This window comes from Acartia tonsa, chromosome 9 (assembly GCF_053477335.1).
Source record: "Acartia tonsa isolate MP-2025a chromosome 9, ASM5347733v1, whole genome shotgun sequence".
Taxonomy (NCBI): Eukaryota; Metazoa; Arthropoda; class Copepoda; order Calanoida; family Acartiidae; genus Acartia; species Acartia tonsa.
The window spans coordinates 3954282-3972774 of record NC_137268.1 but is presented as its reverse complement, the minus strand read 5'-3'; the positions used below and the strand labels follow the sequence as shown (position 1 = coordinate 3972774).

The 18493-nt window shown below is 31.9% G+C and overlaps 1 protein-coding gene across 1 annotated transcript in view; it reads left to right on the top strand.

The window, feature by feature from the left end:
• LOC145328042 (uncharacterized) overlaps positions 1–18278 on the top strand; it is an 83308-nt gene extending 65030 nt beyond the window's left edge. The window contains exons 6-18 of the mRNA XM_080171592.1: positions 10–50; positions 807–853; positions 3902–3947; positions 4137–4207; positions 4735–4853; positions 11575–11627; positions 12059–12160; positions 13656–13732; positions 14132–14184; positions 15322–15380; positions 15730–15808; positions 16691–16932; positions 17144–18278. Coding sequence (XP_080027718.1) covers positions 10–50; positions 807–853; positions 3902–3947; positions 4137–4207; positions 4735–4853; positions 11575–11627; positions 12059–12160; positions 13656–13732; positions 14132–14184; positions 15322–15380; positions 15730–15808; positions 16691–16932; positions 17144–17221 — 1067 coding nt within the window. The 3' untranslated portion in view covers positions 17222–18278. The remainder of the gene's footprint in view (positions 1–9; positions 51–806; positions 854–3901; positions 3948–4136; positions 4208–4734; positions 4854–11574; positions 11628–12058; positions 12161–13655; positions 13733–14131; positions 14185–15321; positions 15381–15729; positions 15809–16690; positions 16933–17143) is intronic.
• Positions 18279–18493: the final 215 nt, after the last annotated feature.

Below are 18493 nucleotides of genomic sequence, written 5' to 3'. Positions count from 1 at the left end.
TTATTTCAGGTGATGTGGTAGATAGTAGTGACAATATGAATTCAGAAGAGGAAAAAATACAATCTTTTCATTACAACTATGACTTCGCACAGAGCCTCTAGGTTCAATCCCCTTCCTCCAATTTGTTTGAAAGCGAAGCTTTTCTATAATTATGGCCGGTCCGTCCATACGTACGTCCGTCACAGACAGTTAGCTCTTTTCGATAATTTAAACAGGCTTATCGATTCCAAACTTTGCATGGTGATTTCTGTTGTAGCTAAGTAAGATTTAAAAAGCGTAGCAACTCTAAAATGTCCGTACGTCCATTTTAAACATGTTGAATTTTCACTTTTTAAGAACAATTTTTTATATGATAAAATTATCCGATTGATCTGATTTTTGTAATATTAATTCCTAGGACAACAAAGTACAATGTTATAAGCAAAGCATCTCTATAATCAAGTCCTAAAAATGTAAGTATGTCCTTAAACAATATCCTGTATTAAAGCAGTTTTTCAACAGATTTACTTACAATTTGTTTCGATTTTAAAACATTTATATTCTGATTATTCAGTTGTTATTCTCTACAAGTGTTAATGTTCGTTTGTCTTACCGTTTCAGAGCTTCACTTTTATGGATGTTGTCATCCTTGTTTTGTTTTAGATATTTCACTCTTAAGCATTAATGTAAAGGGATTAAAACTACATGATGTATTTTAAAAGAGCTTTTTATAACTATTTCATAATTTTGATAAAGTTTCATATTAAGATAAAAAAGTTTAAAATTAGCAAATCATTTGAAAGAAATAGATGGTATTTTGAAATTAGAATTGTTGTCAAAATAACATGAGCTGTCATAATGATATGGAATTAAGGTTGGTGTAAATAGATAGGTAGATAGTTAGATAGATATATAGATAGATAGATAGATAGATAGATAGATAGATAGATAGATAGATAGATAGATAGATAGATAGATAGATAGATAGATAGATAGATAGATAGATAGATAGATAGATAGATAGATAGATAGATAGATAGATAGATAGATAGATAGATAGATAGATAGATAGATAGATAGATAGATAGATAGATAGATAGATAGATAGATAGATAGATAGATAGATAGATAGATAGATAGATAGATAGATAGATAGATAGATAGATAGATAGATAGATAGATAGATAGATAGATAGATAGATAGATAGATAGATAGATAGATAGATAGATAGATAGATAGATAGATAGATAGATAGATAGATAGATAGATAGATAGATAGATAGATAGATAGATAGATAGATAGATAGATAGATAGATAGATAGATAGATAGATAGATAGATAGATAGATAGATAGATAGATAGATAGATAGATAGATAGATAGATAGATAGATAGATAGATAGATAGATAGATAGATAGATAGATAGATAGATAGATAGATAGATAGATAGATAGATAGATAGATAGATAGATAGATAGATAGATAGATAGATAGATAGATAGATAGATAGATAGATAGATAGATAGATAGATAGATAGATAGATAGATAGATAGATAGATAGATAGATAGATAGATAGATAGATAGATAGATAGATAGATATTCATAAATCCCTGAAACATACCCATCTGCAAAGGATTTAGAATGTTTCCAAGTTGACATGTTATGTTATATACATTTTCCAACATTATCCTTTTTGTTGACAATATTTCTCAGGTTGATGCATTCATTTTCTTCATGCGTTGATTCTCTACAAAATTGTCTCTTCCAAAAATCAATAAATTTTTTTTCCGGTATCGCTGCAAAAACCGAAAAATTATGTATAGCAGAAAGCTGTTTATAACTGTTTAGTTGGTTGGATGATTGTAAAAGCTTTTAAACCAATAATGAATGGGTAATTTTGTTTATAATCATTTGGAATGTATATACACTTTTCATTCTTAATTTGGTGAATCTTTTTTCCAGAATGGGTATAGACCCCTCAGAAATTTATTATAAGGTCGCTGTCTAGTTTGAGGGGGGAGGGGTGGTGTGGTTCCCAAATGCACGCCTTCACATCAAAATATTCATTCTTTTTTTCTCTAACAGAATGTAATATCTATATCAGGAATATAGGTATAGAGATGGGATAAAGGGTGAAAAACTTACATTTCTTCGAGTATATTTTTATAAATCCTATTTAAAGTAGGTTTTTTTGTCTGAAGCAAAGGATATCGTTAACCGCTGAACCGATATGGTTTCTTTTTTACAGTGTATCTTCTTATAGGTCCACAGAAGGTTTTTAACTATCTTTGGGGGAGGGTATCTCCACCCACCCAATTAATAATGTCCCAACAAAAAAAAATATTATCGTTTTCTTTTAAAACTTAAAATGAAAAGGGAGAATTGACTTCCACCTCCCCCACCCACCTTGAGTGCCCCTGCAGTCTTCAAGTTAATTATAAAGTACTGGTATAAGCTCAATATTTAAGAAAAAAGAAAGAGTTGAATGCCAATGACTTTTCCCTCCCTACCTCTCTGAATATCTATCCAATTTTACACTTCTTCCATTTGACATTTCTCTTATTTGCCTTGTAATATTACTTTCTAGGATTAGGAAATATTTTCTTTAAAAATTTATGTTGAATCGGGATTTGGCATGAACAGTGAATTTGACAGCTTCTTAACATTTTTACAATGATCTTGAAACCAAAATCGAGCGAGTTGTAGACTGTATAAAAGTTGTAATACATATACCAATTTTAAAATTTAAGTATTAGGGGGTGCATATAAGCTATTTACCTCCCCCAAAAAATCTAAAGGCTCAAAAGTCAACCAGACGTCCACTGATTGGTAAACAGACGTTCATAATTTTCACACACACCTAAAACTATGGGGTGCTGTAACTTTTACATCCCTCTTGGCTGTATACAATACATCCCCGTTTTTTTCTACCAGAGGGGTTGATATATCCCCCTTTTGTGCGTCTTTCTTAAAATTACAAATTGAATGTTAGGACGTTTTATCTTTAAATATCACAAAATTTTAAAAAAAATAGCTTTAAGTGTAAGTGGTTTAAAAATTACTAGCGGCTACGCCCCTAGAGGCCTCTAATAAATAATACGATACCTATCTATGTTGCTTTCAAGTCTCTAATATACCTTGCTATGTTGAGTTCGAGTCTTTATAGGTAAAAAAAATTAGATTTTTTTCTATTTCTCTTGGGAGGGTGGTGGTACCCTCCCCCAAAACGCTTATAAACCTTCCCGGGACCTATTAGAAGCTACCCTGTTAAGGAGAGCCCGATCGGTTCAGCGGTTAGCGAGATCATACGGTAAAAACAAATAGACAGACAAACATCCTGTTACTTTATTATAAGGATACCTGTCCTTGCATTTAATTTTTCTATATGTCAAAATATCTTTTTAAAAACTATTTAAAGAGTTTTTAGGGCTAGGTCCCGGATTCTAAAAGTTTATTCAAAACAAGTAGGACAATCCCCCAATAGCTATGCTCAACAGACTGTCAGTCAAACAAACTTTGACAACCTCATTCAACATCATTTAGAAATTCAAACGAAAATTTCAAAGTTGTCTAGTTCGTTATATATTTTTAGATCAATTTGAAATGTAAATAAATAAACGATAAAAGGTATATGTTACGGATTTATGGAAGAACGGACTGGCCTTAAATGAAGAAAAGCTTCGCGTTTAATAAAAACACAGAATAATAATTAAATTCTGACAAAAATGTAACTCTTCTTAGCTTATATTCCTTCTTTTAGTTTTTCAAGTTTAAAATAACAAAATTTCTTTTTCTTTAAATCCGCTTAAATCCAATTAGAAAACATTTTTAAGTTATTCGCAATTTTTTTCTGGACTTGTGCTTTTTATTGTGCTAAATTTAAATATGATTTATCTTTTTATAATATTTATTTTTCAGGGCTAAAGACGAGGCTAACAATACCAGCTACAACCCCAAGTATCAGGTGAAAAAAATTAGTATGTTATATCTTTATAGCGGCTGCGTCCTAGCATATAGGAGCTTTGCAAGTGTAATGAAAGCAGAAATAATAAAAAACATCTCAAAACTTTACTCAGCCATTTGTTTTGCTTTGTCTTCATTATTTATTCTTTTATTCGCTAACAATCTATGTTTTCATCCTTGTTTGGTTTAGGTCCGTTTGAGTATGACAACAAACACAATGTTTCCAAACTACCATGCTCCGGAAACTGTTGTAGACGCCAAGTAAGTTTCAAATAATCTTCCATTGTCTGTTTGTCTGTCTACTTGTCTGTCTACTTGTCTGTCTACTTGTCTGTCTACTTGTCTGTCTACTTGTCTGTCTACTTGTCTGTCTACTTGTCTGTATAATTGTTTGTCTACATGTCTGTCTACTTGTCTGTCTTCTTGCCTGTCTACTTGTCTGAATACTTGTCTGCCTACTTGTCTGTCTACTTGTCTGTCTACTTGTCTGTCTACTTGTATGTCTACTTGTCTGTCTGCTTGTCTGTCTACTTGACTGTCTACTTGTTTGTCTACTTGTCTTTCTACTTGTCTGTCTACTTGTCTGTCTACTTGTCTGTCTGCATGTCTGTCTAATTGTCTGTATACTTGTCTGTATACTTGTCTGTATACTTGTCTGTATACTTGACTGTCTACTTGTCTGTCTACTTGTCTGTCTACTTGTCTGTTTACTTGTCTGTCTTTTTGTCTGTCTGCATGTCTACTTGTCTGTGAAGAATGTTTATCTAATTGTTGAATATGTATTTTAGATCATTGGAAAGTAAAATCAAGACTCCTAAAAGAAACTCTACAGTGAGCAAGGCATCCAAAGAACCTCACATGCATGTTGTTCAGGAGAGCAATAGCGTTATTAAGGATATTATTACAGGTAGTTTTTAAAAGCAAAGCATTTCTATAAGTAGGGTTGGTCCGTCCGTCCATTCGGGAGGTTACCTCTTTTCATTAACTTTATCATTTTAGAATTGTCCTATCGATTTCAAACTGTACATGAGAACCCGGTATTAGTGTCTTAGAAATTATCTTAGTGACGTAAAAAAAATAGGATGTGTCGATACTACTAGAATTTTTAAGAATTGTTAATATAGGCCTGAAATCAAGATTTTTTGTGCTTTTAAAAAATATTAAAAATATTTCTATAAATTCTACATTATTTTTGCTCACTTTTAAAAAACAAAATCAACTTTTTTTTATTTTTTTTTATAAAATTATCTTTCAAAATTGAAATAAGATCTATCAGCTGATATTGTACTTCTTACATAACTCAAGAGTTGACTTACAATGTGTAAATATTTTATAGATTATTTAGCAAAATAATAAAAAACCTATATGTAATTTCGTGATTAATAATTGGCTTAATCTTACATTAAACATTGAATGATTTTAAATAATTTTCAAATATTTGCTTTTATCATCATCATCATCATTGCCTTTTAGTTCTCGGCAGAACGTAGGCCATGCACAATGGTTCTCTTATCTTCCTTTTTTTGGGCACGTTTTGAGGCATTGCTGAAAGATGGAATTTTCTTTTCTTTCAGTTCACTTAAGAGTTCCCTCCTCCAGGTTGTTTTTGGTCTACCTGGTTTCCTCTTTCCTACGTGGGGGTTCCAAGTCAAGGCTTGATTGGTTATATCATCATGCCCTTTCCTTAGAGTGTGCCCCAGCCATCTCCATTTTCTCTGTTTTATTGTCAGTTTAATGTCTGACATATCACTGCGCTCTAGAAGCTCAGCATTTGTGATCTTATTAGGCCAAAAGATCTTGTGGATTCTCCTTAAACATTTATTGACATATGTCTGTAGCTTGGAGACCACTGCTGTGTTTAGGAACCAAGTTTCAGCCCCATACAGCAAAACAGAGAGAACATTTGACTTGAACAGTCTTAACTTGGTCTTTATGGAGATGTTGTTGGAATTCCAAATTTTGTTCAGGCTGGCAAAGGCTGTCCTAGATTTGTTAATTCTAGCTTTAACATCTGTTAAAGTGCCTCCAGCTTCATCAATTTTACTTCCAAGATACTCAAAACAATCTACATCCTCAAGAATTTGGTCTCCAATAGTAATTGGTTCTTGGGAATTTGCATTTAATCTGAGTATTTTAGTTTTAGGAACATTTATTTCTAGTCCAATTTTCTTGGAGGTTTCAGCTATCCTGTTAGTCCTTCTTTGCATTTGACTTCTATTGCTTGTTAACAAAGCGATATCATCAGCAAAGTCCAGATCTCCTAAATATTTGGGATTGCCAAATAGCTCCCAGCGAATGCCATCATTACTTTCACAGTTCTTCATGATCCAGTCAATGGCAAGGAGGAAAAGGAAGGGAGAAAGAAGGCATCCTTGTCTGACGCCTGTTACAATCTCAAAAAAGGTTGATAGTTTACCTTTATACATTACATTTCCACCTCCTTTGTGATAGATAGCTTTAATGATATTGATTATATTTTCTGGAATGCCATAGTGTCGGCAGATTTTCCAGAGAGATCTTCTGTCTAAAGAATCAAATGCTTTTTTGTAGTCAATGAAGTTTACAAAAAGCTCAGAGTTCCATTCCTTGGATTGCTCTATGATGATTCTTAGAGAGGTTATCTGATCAATAGTGGAACGGTTTGGTCTAAATCCAGCCTGATTAGGTCTTAGCTTTTCATTAACCTTCTTCTTTATTCTATTAAGAAGAATCTTACTAAGGATACGGCCAGGTACTGAAAGGAGCATTATCCCTCTGTAGTTTCCACATTGGGTCAAGTCTCCTTTTTTGGCTAGTATTGAGATATGTCCATTCTTCCAGTCCTCTGGGCATAACTCATCATTCCATATCTTTGTGATCAGAGGTAGGAATGCCTCAGCAGATGTATCTAGGTCTGCTTTTATGACCTCAGCTGGTATGTTATCAGGTCCAGTGGCCTTGTTATTTTTCAAACTTTTAATGGCCTCCTTGATTTCCAATAGATTTGGCGCTCGACAGTCAATGTCAAGTGCATCTGAGGGTGGAATCTCAGTTTCTTCCTCTGGAACTGGAAGATTCAGCAGTTCAGTGAAGTGCTCTGCCCATCTATTTAGAATATCTTCATCAGTTTTAAGGAGTGAACCATCCTTGTCCCTGATGTGTGATCCTGATTTGTGTACTTTACCTGCAATGCTCTTAGTAATCTCATAGACATCTTTCATTCTATTTTGATTAGCAGCATTTTCTGCTTGCATAGCAAGGTTTTCCAAGTGTTCTTTTTTGTCAATTCTGACACTTCTTTGGATTTCCCTGCTGAGCATCTTATACAGGTCTTTATCTTCTGGAGAGTTTCTGGAGAGTGTCTTTTGTCTTACCTCTCTTCTTTGATCCATGAGATCAATGGATCTTTGAGTGATCCACGGCTTTTGGTTAGCCTTTTTGAAACCTAATTTTTCTTGGCTAGTATCATTATAAACTTTTTTGATACCTTGCCAAATATCTTCAACTCCATCATCCTCTTGAAGAGTCAACAACTCAAATCTGTTCTTTAGAGTGAGCTTAAACTCTTGTAGCTTTTCAGAGTTTTGAAGGGTTGTTAAGTTATACTTTTTCCTGGGGTTAGGCTTTGTGTCCTGCTTTTTAAATCTAAGCCGAACTTTAGAAGATAGAAGATAATGGTCTGAATTAACATCAGGTCCTCTTTCAACCCTGACATCAAGGAGAGAACCTTTAAAACGTCTAGATATACAGATGTGATCTATCTGATTAAAGGTTCTTTGATCTGGTGATCTCCAGGTGGCAGTATGAATCTTCTTGTGTTTAAAGATGGTTCCACCAATGACAAGTTTGTTTTCAGTACAAAAACTTACAAGTCTATCACCATTGTCATTATCCTTGCCATTACTTAAGCCTAGGCCATATCTGCCCATAACTTCTTCTAAATTCTCATTATTACTCCCCACTTGAGCATTGAAATCTCCTAGGAGCATGGTCAGGTCCTTTTCTTTATGACAATTCTTAAATACAGAGTCAAGCTGGTCATAAAATTCGTTTTTGACCTCTGTATCTGCTTGTTCTGTAGGAGCATATGCTACTATTATTCTCAGATTGATGTTTTTATCTGAGGATTTGAAGTAAGCCTCCATGATTCTTGGACCATGGGGTTGCCAACTGATCATGGCCTGCTCTGCTTGCTTGGTCATCATAAGAGCCACCCCTTGGTTATGTCCTAGATCCTCATTCATATGGCCTGAGTAAAGTATTTTCAAGCCAGAATGATGTTTAAACTCTCCATTATTTGTCCACCTTGATTCGGTGATAGCCAGGATATCAACCTTGGCTTTAAGCATTTCTCGGCAAATGTTTTCTGTCTGGCCTGACTGAAACATTGTCCGAACATTCCAGGTGCAAATTTTTGCTGGTCTGCGGGAATTCAGAATCATCCGCCTGACTGGTCCTTTAGCGGTTTCCCAGCCAAACATCATATTGTTGTTTCCAACCTCTACTTCGTTCCCGAGCCCAAAGTTAAATTGGTCTTTACTTTGTGTAGATTGAACGTGAGCAGGTTTTTTCTAGGGAAGGATTGTTAGCCCCACCATTTGCTTTTATAATTATACTTATTGTATAAACCCTTCATAAGTTAGCGCAAAATGCTATATATTTTATTACATATGAGCTATTTTTTAAGCCAGCTTTTTAGTCAAAATTTCAAACCAATAACAATTAAATCAAAAGATATTAGGTTAAAACTATATATAAACGAGAGTAAAGAAATAAGATATTGCTATCAACAACAACAAAAAAGGGTTTTGTCTAGTTTTTGGTAAAAATAACGCATATTTATCATTTTAAATTAAAGCTATCTTTTCAAGATTACATCTATAAATTCGTCTGTATTTTATAACTTATACCTGTTACCATGAAAAATCAATTGATTTTCCATAATAATTTTATTTCTATATTAAATTTAGAGACAGCAAATTTTTCTTTAAATATAATGAGATGTTTATCAGAAATTTTTAATTAAGCATAATAATGTATATATAAAAAAGACAATTACGAATAAAAACAAAACAATCAATTATTAGATTATTTATATCAATAAATTTAACGGAATTTGAACGTAATTGTTAAAAAAGCTAGCTTAAACAGTTTTGCCATTAAAAAATAACCTTCTTTATGAATGGTACATTCTAACAAGGGTAATGATATCCAGTAGAGCAACATATTTAACAAATATGTCTTTAAATAATCAGTCTATTTAACAAATATCTTTTTAAAATGCATAAGTTATATTACCTCTCACAAGATTGTTTAGTCCTTTGACACTGTACATAATTATTATTTGATTGATCTATCCTTAATTTTTATTCATATTCAATTTTATTAAAATTTAATACCTGTATTATAATACGGTTATTATTTTTTTTGGCTATGTTTTTATAAAATAAATATCTAAGCAAATGTTACCAATTCTTATAATTATCTGGAATTGAAAAGAATTACTTTCATTCGGTTGCTAAAAAGAGGAGAAAAAGAAATGTATTGAGTCAGATAGTAGCCTTAACCTGTACAGCTTTACATTTATTTCATAGATAAATTGAAATTGAAATTAGATAAAATTATTAATTGATTTAAGATTATTAAACAAGACATGTTAAAATTATCCTATCAATTTCAAACTCTTCATGATGATTCCTATGACAGTTAGGTATAATTTAGAAAGTAACTCTATCATTGTTAACAGAAAGTCAGTACGTTCATTTAAAACATGCTTTGTGTGTTTTTTGGCTGCTATTGAAGAAAGACAACTGAAATTTTAAGTGAAAAGGTCTTTTAAGAGGTGTTTTAATGTATTTTTTTTTACAGTAGCTTTTGATGGATTATTTTAGGTTAGGTTAGGTGATTGCCCTGCAGGGTTAGGAAAATGGCCCCGCATGGATAGAGCCCCCCCCCCCCCCCCCCCGCAGTGGCTAGAAATAGGATAAAATCTACTGTGAAAATACCAAGAAACGTCCCTTAAGAGGCATTGTCATGAAAGGGACTATACCCAAGATATATGTGCATCTACTTAACGACTTCCAAAATTTGAGGGTGCCCTCAAGTAATCACCCCTTCCCCCCCCCTGCATCTACTCTATACATTATTTTGTCTGTCTGACTGTCGGTCATGCTTAAAAAACCTTATTGTTGGAGAAATGTTATTTTCACGACTGCTTTTTTAGATAGCCAGCTGTAAGTTTTAGTCAAGATACCTTATATTTATACAGATCTGCTCTATATATTTATTGTCTGTCTGTCTGACAGATATACTTAAAAGGACAATTTAGTTTTAAAAGAAAAAAATTTAAAAAATGTTGGTGGTTTTTTTTCTAAGCGCGTGAGGGTGCAGGTACCCTATCCTAAAATAGTTAAAAACCTTCCCATGACCTATGACCTATGTCCCTGCAAAGGAGAAGCATATTAGTTAGGAAGATCCTTCCATATAAATAGACACACACACACAAACATTCTTTTACTTTGATATAAGGATTAGCATTTTGTTACTGTATCCTATTACTAGCGGCTACGCCTTAGAGGCCTCTTGGGGCACTTGAGGAGAAGAGAGTCCAATTTAATAAACCAATTTATTTTTCTAGATTTTAAAAGAAAAAGACAAACAAACAAACAAAGAGACAGACAAACAGACATCCTGTTACTTTATTATATATTATTATATAAATTAGTAAGCTAAGCTTTTTTTGACTGTAGCAACGGATCTTGTTAACCGCTGAACCTAAAGGGTTCTTCTTTACAGTGAAGCTTATTATAGGTATAGAGAAGTTTATAACTATTTAGGAAGAGGGCTCTCCACTCTCCAAAAAAAATAACACCTAGAAAAAAAGTACCATCTCCGCAATTTTACTTCTTTGTTTTAAAACTTAAATTGAAAATTGGAAGAATAAACTTTCCCCCTTACCACCCTAAAAGCTTCTAGTGATGTTACTGCTAGTGATAATATATTATAGTTTATATCAACATAATATGCGGATTTTAAGAAAAATTTAATCAAATATGCGGACTTTTTTCAACCTTTTTTTGACAACATTTATTAGACATATTAGAATTATACTATTGATTTCAAATTTTGCACGGAAGTATGTCCTTTTACTGTATGCTATATTTACGCAATTTTGCAACAAATTTATGTGCAATTTCATTTAGACTTCAAAATTAATATTCTGCTTATTAAGTTCTGACACTCTAGCTATTGTGCGTTTGTTCTACCTTCTGATTTTTGTGCTTCGTTTTTATGGATGTTGTCATCCTTGTCTAGAAAATACAAATTAATTAATCTATGGTAGAAAGTACAGAGAGTATAAATTATTTCCTACATTTTCTTTATCAATTATCAATTATCAATCACCTCTATTATCCATCTCTTTTTTAGGGGTTACCTTTCCCACCTCCCCTCTAATCCCTCGTTTTTAGTTACGTCACTAAGATAATTTCTAAGACACTAATACCGGGTTCGTACATGATGATTACTATAACATTTGGGTACGATATAGGAAACATAGGATATAGACTTTAGTAACATTGGACAAACAGACTTAAAAGAAATTTATCTTATTTAACTTTTTATATAATATTTCATTTTTCTTCTTTCAGTTCTTGCTCTGTCTTTCCATGCAGTGTTTGAAGGAATGGCTATTGGGCTAGAGGTAAATTTTATATTCTTCATCCCTTCATACGTCCAAGGAAGGTGACCTATTCTTGGAGAGGGTATCTCCCCTACAAAAAAAAACCTCTCTCCAATCTTATTTTCTTTTAAAGCAAAATGGAAAATGAATGGTATTTTCTATAAGTACCTCTAGTATTTATGGATTTATATTAGTAATGTGTACCTATCTATAACGTAGTTATTATTACTTGGATTTTACAACAGATTATCATATTCTCTAATAGAGTAAAACTTTTAGCTGGCTTAAATAACTATCCCCTCCATCCACCCCATTTACCCCATCCATTCCCCTCTTCTGGAAGAACTAACTAACCAATAAGCGATGTCAATGTTGGCAACCTAAATTGACGACAATCTTTCCCCTGTCATGATACCCACGTATATGCTATATCCATTCTTCTATCTATTTAGAGTGAGATTGGTGACGTATGGAAGATGTTTGGAAGCGTAGCTGTTCACAAGTTTGTCATCACTTTCTGTGTCTGTGTCGAACTTATTCAATCTAATACAAAGGTATAACTTAGTTTGCTAAGTGTGAAAAAATCAAAGATTTTATTAGGAAAATCTTTTCTACAAAAAAAGTTAGCCAGTTTACCTTATTAAATCGACAAAGATAGAGACAAAGATTTATATTTTCTGGTAGAAAAAATGTTGTATGCTAGTTTCAGAATTTTTATTTTGACTCAGTTTTACTTTGTTGGATTTTATGATATAAAGACAGTTGTCAACGTATTATAATCAACTCTAAGAGTTTTATTTTCTTTTTCGTGGACAGTTTTTTAGAGTCTTTTCAATTCGATATATCACTTTTTAACATGGTTCAAAACAGGTTAAAAAAGGGATTATTGGGCTATAAATTATGCTGGTACTCAAAGTTTTATAACCACGTTAACTAATTTGTTGGCTTAAAAAGTTGAACTGTTATTGGTTTGTTCTAAAGTATAAACATTTCAACTATGAATTTTGTTATACAGAATGGTATAATTTTGTTTATTATCATCCGGGATGTACATTAAATCATTGTCTATTGTCTTATCCCTTAAGATCTATGAGCAGAAATAAGCTATAATGAAAAATATTTTTCTTTTTTCTGTTATGAAACATTATTTCCATTTTTTTGAGAAGAAAAAACTATTGGTTTGACTTATTACATCATAATTCAATTGATGAAAGAAAATGGTCTATTCTCTAGAAAAAATGTTTACTGTCATTTATATATTTTTCTAGACGATTTTTAATTTCTATTTTCACTACTACGCCCCTATAGATGCCTCGGGGGAGGGGGGTAGTCTGCCCTCTCCAACTTTAAATTTAATAATTAAAATAAAGAAGTAAAATATTTTTTTTCTTTTTTTTTGGGGGGGGGGGAGGGGGATTTTCTCTTTTAAGGATAATGGTAATACCTACCCTCCAAATAATTATAAACCTTCCCAAGACATATGCGAAGCTACACTGAAAAGGAGAATTATAAGTTTAGAAGTTAGCGAGATACTTTAGTGCCTTCAGAAAACACACAAATATCATACTTTTATAATATAGATCTCTCAATATAATCTATGATTTAATATTTCAGACGACCTTATATTTTCTGTATCTATGCATCATTTATATATCTACCTCTATTTCTATGTATCTATCAATCTAATCTATGATTTGATATTTCAGACAACCTTTTATTTTCTATATCGATGCATAATTTATATATCTACCTACCTGTATTTATATCGATCTAATCTAAGATTTGATATTTAGTAGGCCTTCAATTCTGAATCTTTTTGTTTTTTAATACCTGCCTGTATTTATAATCTTTGATTTAATATTTCAATCAACTTTCTAACTTTCTGTATCTATGAAATATTTGTTTAATACCTACCTGTATTTCTATGTACTCTTAATCTAATCAATGATTTAATATTTTATTTCACCTCAATTTTCTCTATACATAATATGATATTTAGCTACCTGCCTTTATGAATCTATCAATCTTATCTATGATTTATCATTTCAGACAACCTTCTATTTCCTGTATCTATGCACATTTGCCTTGGTTTCCCCACTTGGAGTTGGAATTGGTCTAGGAATAAGGTATTTATTTTCCAGTATGGATTCGAAACCTGATAATATCCGCTGAATGAGAACTGGATCTCGGTTATACTTATACTTATAGCATCGTATTACACACAATTTTCCACAAATATAAAAAAAGATAAATACCATTTTTGTTAGTCCGGGCCTGTTATTATGTTTGAATCTATACAAGCAAAGATAAATAAGGATCCAAGTATAAAAATTAAACAGATTTAAATTTTGTTTACTGTCCATTAAATAAGTAACTAAAATGCAGCCCTATGCAAAGATTGGCTCTGAAGCTTTGATACTAAAAATTAATTGATTGCAAATATTCTAAAATAACGAGGTTTGGTGAGGGAAATTGACATTCTAGGTTTCGTGATTTTAAAATTTAAATTCTGAAAATATTTTTAGTGTTCATGGAGGAGATAGCGAAGAGTCAACAGTTTTAGTTGCTGTTATGCAAGGTTGGTAGATATAGATAGATAGATAAATGAATTTTTAGATAGACAGATAAATATAGATAGATAGAAAGATAGATAAATAAATTGGCAAATATTTTGATAGACAGACAGAAAGACAGACGGACAAACAGACAAACAGACAGACAAAAAGACAGACATACACACAAAAAGACACACACACAGACAAACAGACAGATATACATACTTACATACAAACACATAAACATACAAACAGACAGACAAACAGAAAGACTAACAGACATACAAACATACAGACAAACATACAGACAAACATACATATAAACATACAGACAAACATACAGACAAACATACAGACAAACATACAGACAAACATACAGACAAACATACAGACAAACATACATACAAACAGACAGACAAACAGACAGACAAAAGGACAGACAAACAGACAAACAAATCGACAACCAAACAGACGTACAAAAAGACAGACAAACAGACAGATAAAAAGACAGAAATACAGGTAGACAGACAAACGGACAAACATACAGACAGTCAGAAAAACATGAAAATAGAAAGGCAAAACTTCATGTTAAAGTTATATACAGATAGATAAATGGACTGATAGACAGACAGAGAGAAAGACAGATAATAGTAACTAAATTATTCTATTTTTAAGGATTGGCCAGAGGAACTATAATCTATGTTGTCATGTTTGAAGTTCTATAGATAGATAGATGGACAGATAGACAGACAGACTATGGACAGACAGAAAGACAAATTAATTATTGTATTATTAAGTTATTGCAGTTTGAAGTTCTACAAAGTTAGATAGATAGATGGACAGACAAAAAGACAGACAAAAAGACATACAACTAACAGACAGACAAACAAATAAATATGTTTTTAAGGTTTTGCCGGAGAAACATTAATCTATGTTGTCATGTTTAAAATTCGATAGATGGACTGACAGACAGACAGACTACAGACAGATAGAAAGACAGATAATAACAAAATTATTATATTTTTAAGGTTTAGCCGGAGGAACTATAATCTATGTTGTCATGTTTGAAGTTCTATAGATAGATAGATGGACAGATAGACAGACTACAGAATACAGACAGAGAGAAAGACAGATAATAACTAAATTATTATATTTTTAAGGTTTGGCCGGAGGAACTATTATTTATGTTGTCATGTTTGAAGTTCTGCAAAGAGAAAAGGAAAAATTCAAATTTGAATATTTCAATAGCCTACAAGAAAAGTTAGACCACTGGGCCGATTGGGTTCTCCAATGTCTTTTTGTATTTTAACTTTCTGGGGAGAATAATAACTATCAGTAAGATTGATCCCCATCCAATATTTAATCCCTCTAAAATTGTATTATTAAATGTTGAAGGTTTTGAAATCAACAAATAACAAGCCTTAAACTTTCCCAGCAATTTTGCTATAGGAGGAATACCTGTAACATCAAAGTTAGAAGCAAAATAGTTTATTTTCAGTTTATATAACCCGGCGTTTTAATGCTTATATATATTTTAACTTGATTATATTTGAATTTATATGGTGTAGAATAAAGACGTAGCTGGCCTACCCCAGCTGTTAGCCGTGGCTATTGGATTCTCTGTTATTCTCGTCATTGAAATTTTAGGTCAGTTCTTTCTATCCTTATAAAAAAGTAACAGGATGTCTTTTTGTCTGTGTGTTTGTATGTTTGTACCGAAGGATCTCGCTAATGCTGAACCTCCTCCTCCCTCCAATTTTTTTTTTAATTTTTCTTTTTAAATCTAAAATAAAAATTGGGTTATCAAATTCAACCCCCCCCCCCCCTTGTCGAGTGCCCCTAGAGGCCTCAAGGGGGCGTAGCCGTTAGTAATGGTTATAGAATACATGCATATTGTGAGAGATTCTTGCATACCCTAATAAACTGTTTCCTTTAGCTGACTTATGTAATGATACACGCCCCTTTTATGACATTACCCGATATCCCCTTCCATGACCATGGAGGAACATATTGAACAATATTTTAGAATCATATTAGCAATCTAATCTCCCTGTGACAAATTATCACACTTATTCTATATCCTGAGGGTTTAAACTATCAGGGGGTAAAAAAAAGGTTATTTCAGTCTCTTGTTCTTTGTGATAAATACAATTTTTTAAAATTTCTATTATTGCAATAATGGTGTGAGACTTGTATGCTCTAATCAATCCTTCCTATTATCATTCTTTCCTCTCCAATATGATTTTTTTCTATTACTTATTATCTTTTTTCTTCTATTTTTTCGTCTTACTTATATGGCCTGTATGAAAACAATGTGTGAATACACATTACTGCATACTTCCTACTTTTTAGAAAACTGCCATTTGGGAAGAAATTTTTTTTATAAATTAACCATATCAATAAAATTTGACTGTATATATAAATGTATATATTAATCATTTAATTCATTTATTATTGTTATTTTATTTTCTATGTATGTACAGACCCAAGAATAATAAATCTAATCTAATCTAATATAATTATATTTAGGCGCCCACAGTCATGAGCACGGAGAACACGGTCATGGGCATAACCACACCAGCCATCTACTCGGTCAAACAGCTGTTGATAATATGCACAGTGACCACGACCATTACCATGACCATGAACACGATCATGACCACGACCACGGTCACAACCATGCCGGTCATGCAGATGATGACCATCCACACCCAGGCCCGATGCACCAACATTTTCATAATTCATCCACCCTGGACTTTGTTCCTATTGAGGTAACTACAACAACAACATAAAAGCAAAGCTTAGCAAATCTGATGGACAAACGACCATTGATTAATAGAGAGTAATATTCTATAGAAGTACCAACAAAAATTTCATATTTTTCTAAACAATAACTTAAAAATGGACATTCTTACATTTTAACTGTAAAGGTAAAGAATAAGTCTACAATTGCTTATTTCATATATTTTCTTTTGTTTTCAGGACCACGACCATCATGATCACCATGACCACGATCACAAGGATCCTGTCACTGATGGATATAAAGTGATCAAACAATAGGATCCTGTCACTGTGGATATAAACAATACTTTTCAACCAATGAAATTACGCCTCCATCGGTTTTGTCTAATAGTAATTATATACTTTGATTAAATTTTCAAATTCCTAAAAAATCAACCAATAAAAACAAATTATGGTTTTTGATTAGCCAATAGCAACAAAGCTTGTAATATTTTTGAGCCAATGAAAATGCAAAAAATATGGATTTTTGAAGAATAACAAGATTAGAAAGAAAATAAATAAATTTTCAATAGAAAGCTATAAAAAAAAACAAGTAATAGCAACTTTTTACACCATTAATTTGAAAAATAGATTTTAGAGAGAAAAGTTAGTCCTTTCTTACTGCAAGAAATTTAATGTATCTATTTAGCTTTAAGAAAATTCTATTTTACAATATAAAAAGTTCAACATTTTGTAAATAGAGTATTTAGAGTTAATGTAATTTTGAAATAATTTCTGAAGTTTTCCTTCCTTTTCTACCACAAGACAATACAAAATACACCTTTTTACATATATTGTCTTTTTAACTGAAATAACTTTTTCAATCATTTTAAGTATTTATAACCGTAAAGCAAATTTTCAGTTAATATAGATTGTATTTATTTTAATATTATGAAAGATTTTAAAATTTAGTTTTTATAGAAAACACTATTTATTTTTGTACATAAAAACAAATGCAATGATCACTTTATCATGTAAATATGTTATTAACAATACAAATACTGTAAATAAAGCATTAATTAATACAGCAATTTAATATTTTGGATTTTGATGTAATTTTTTGTCAAAAATTGCCCTTGAAATTTTCTTTAAACAAATAGCCATCTATTATTTGTGTAAAATATTTGTAGGGTCTCAGACTCGTTACCTATTTGGTGCCAATTTTAATTAATATTTAATTTAGAACTTTTTTATATGAATAAATTATTTGAAAGCCTTTATATAAGTTCAGAAAATATATGATATTATTTTTTGTAAATTATTGAAAATATGTAAATATTAATACATTTAATGTAATTAAACGCTGATCAGATTTTTAATAAATATTCTTCAGATATTTTCTTTAATTTTCTTTGTATTGGTAGACCTGAGTGTGTTCTGTATGTGTGTGTGTCTTTGTGTGTGCATCTCTATGTGTGTGTTTGTGTATGTGTGTGAGTGTGTGTATGTATGTGTGTGTGAGTTTGTGTGAGTGCGTGTGTGTAGAATCTTGTCGACCTTGATAATTAAGTATTTTTCCCAGGGAGGGAGGGAACTTTCGGCTAATTATTA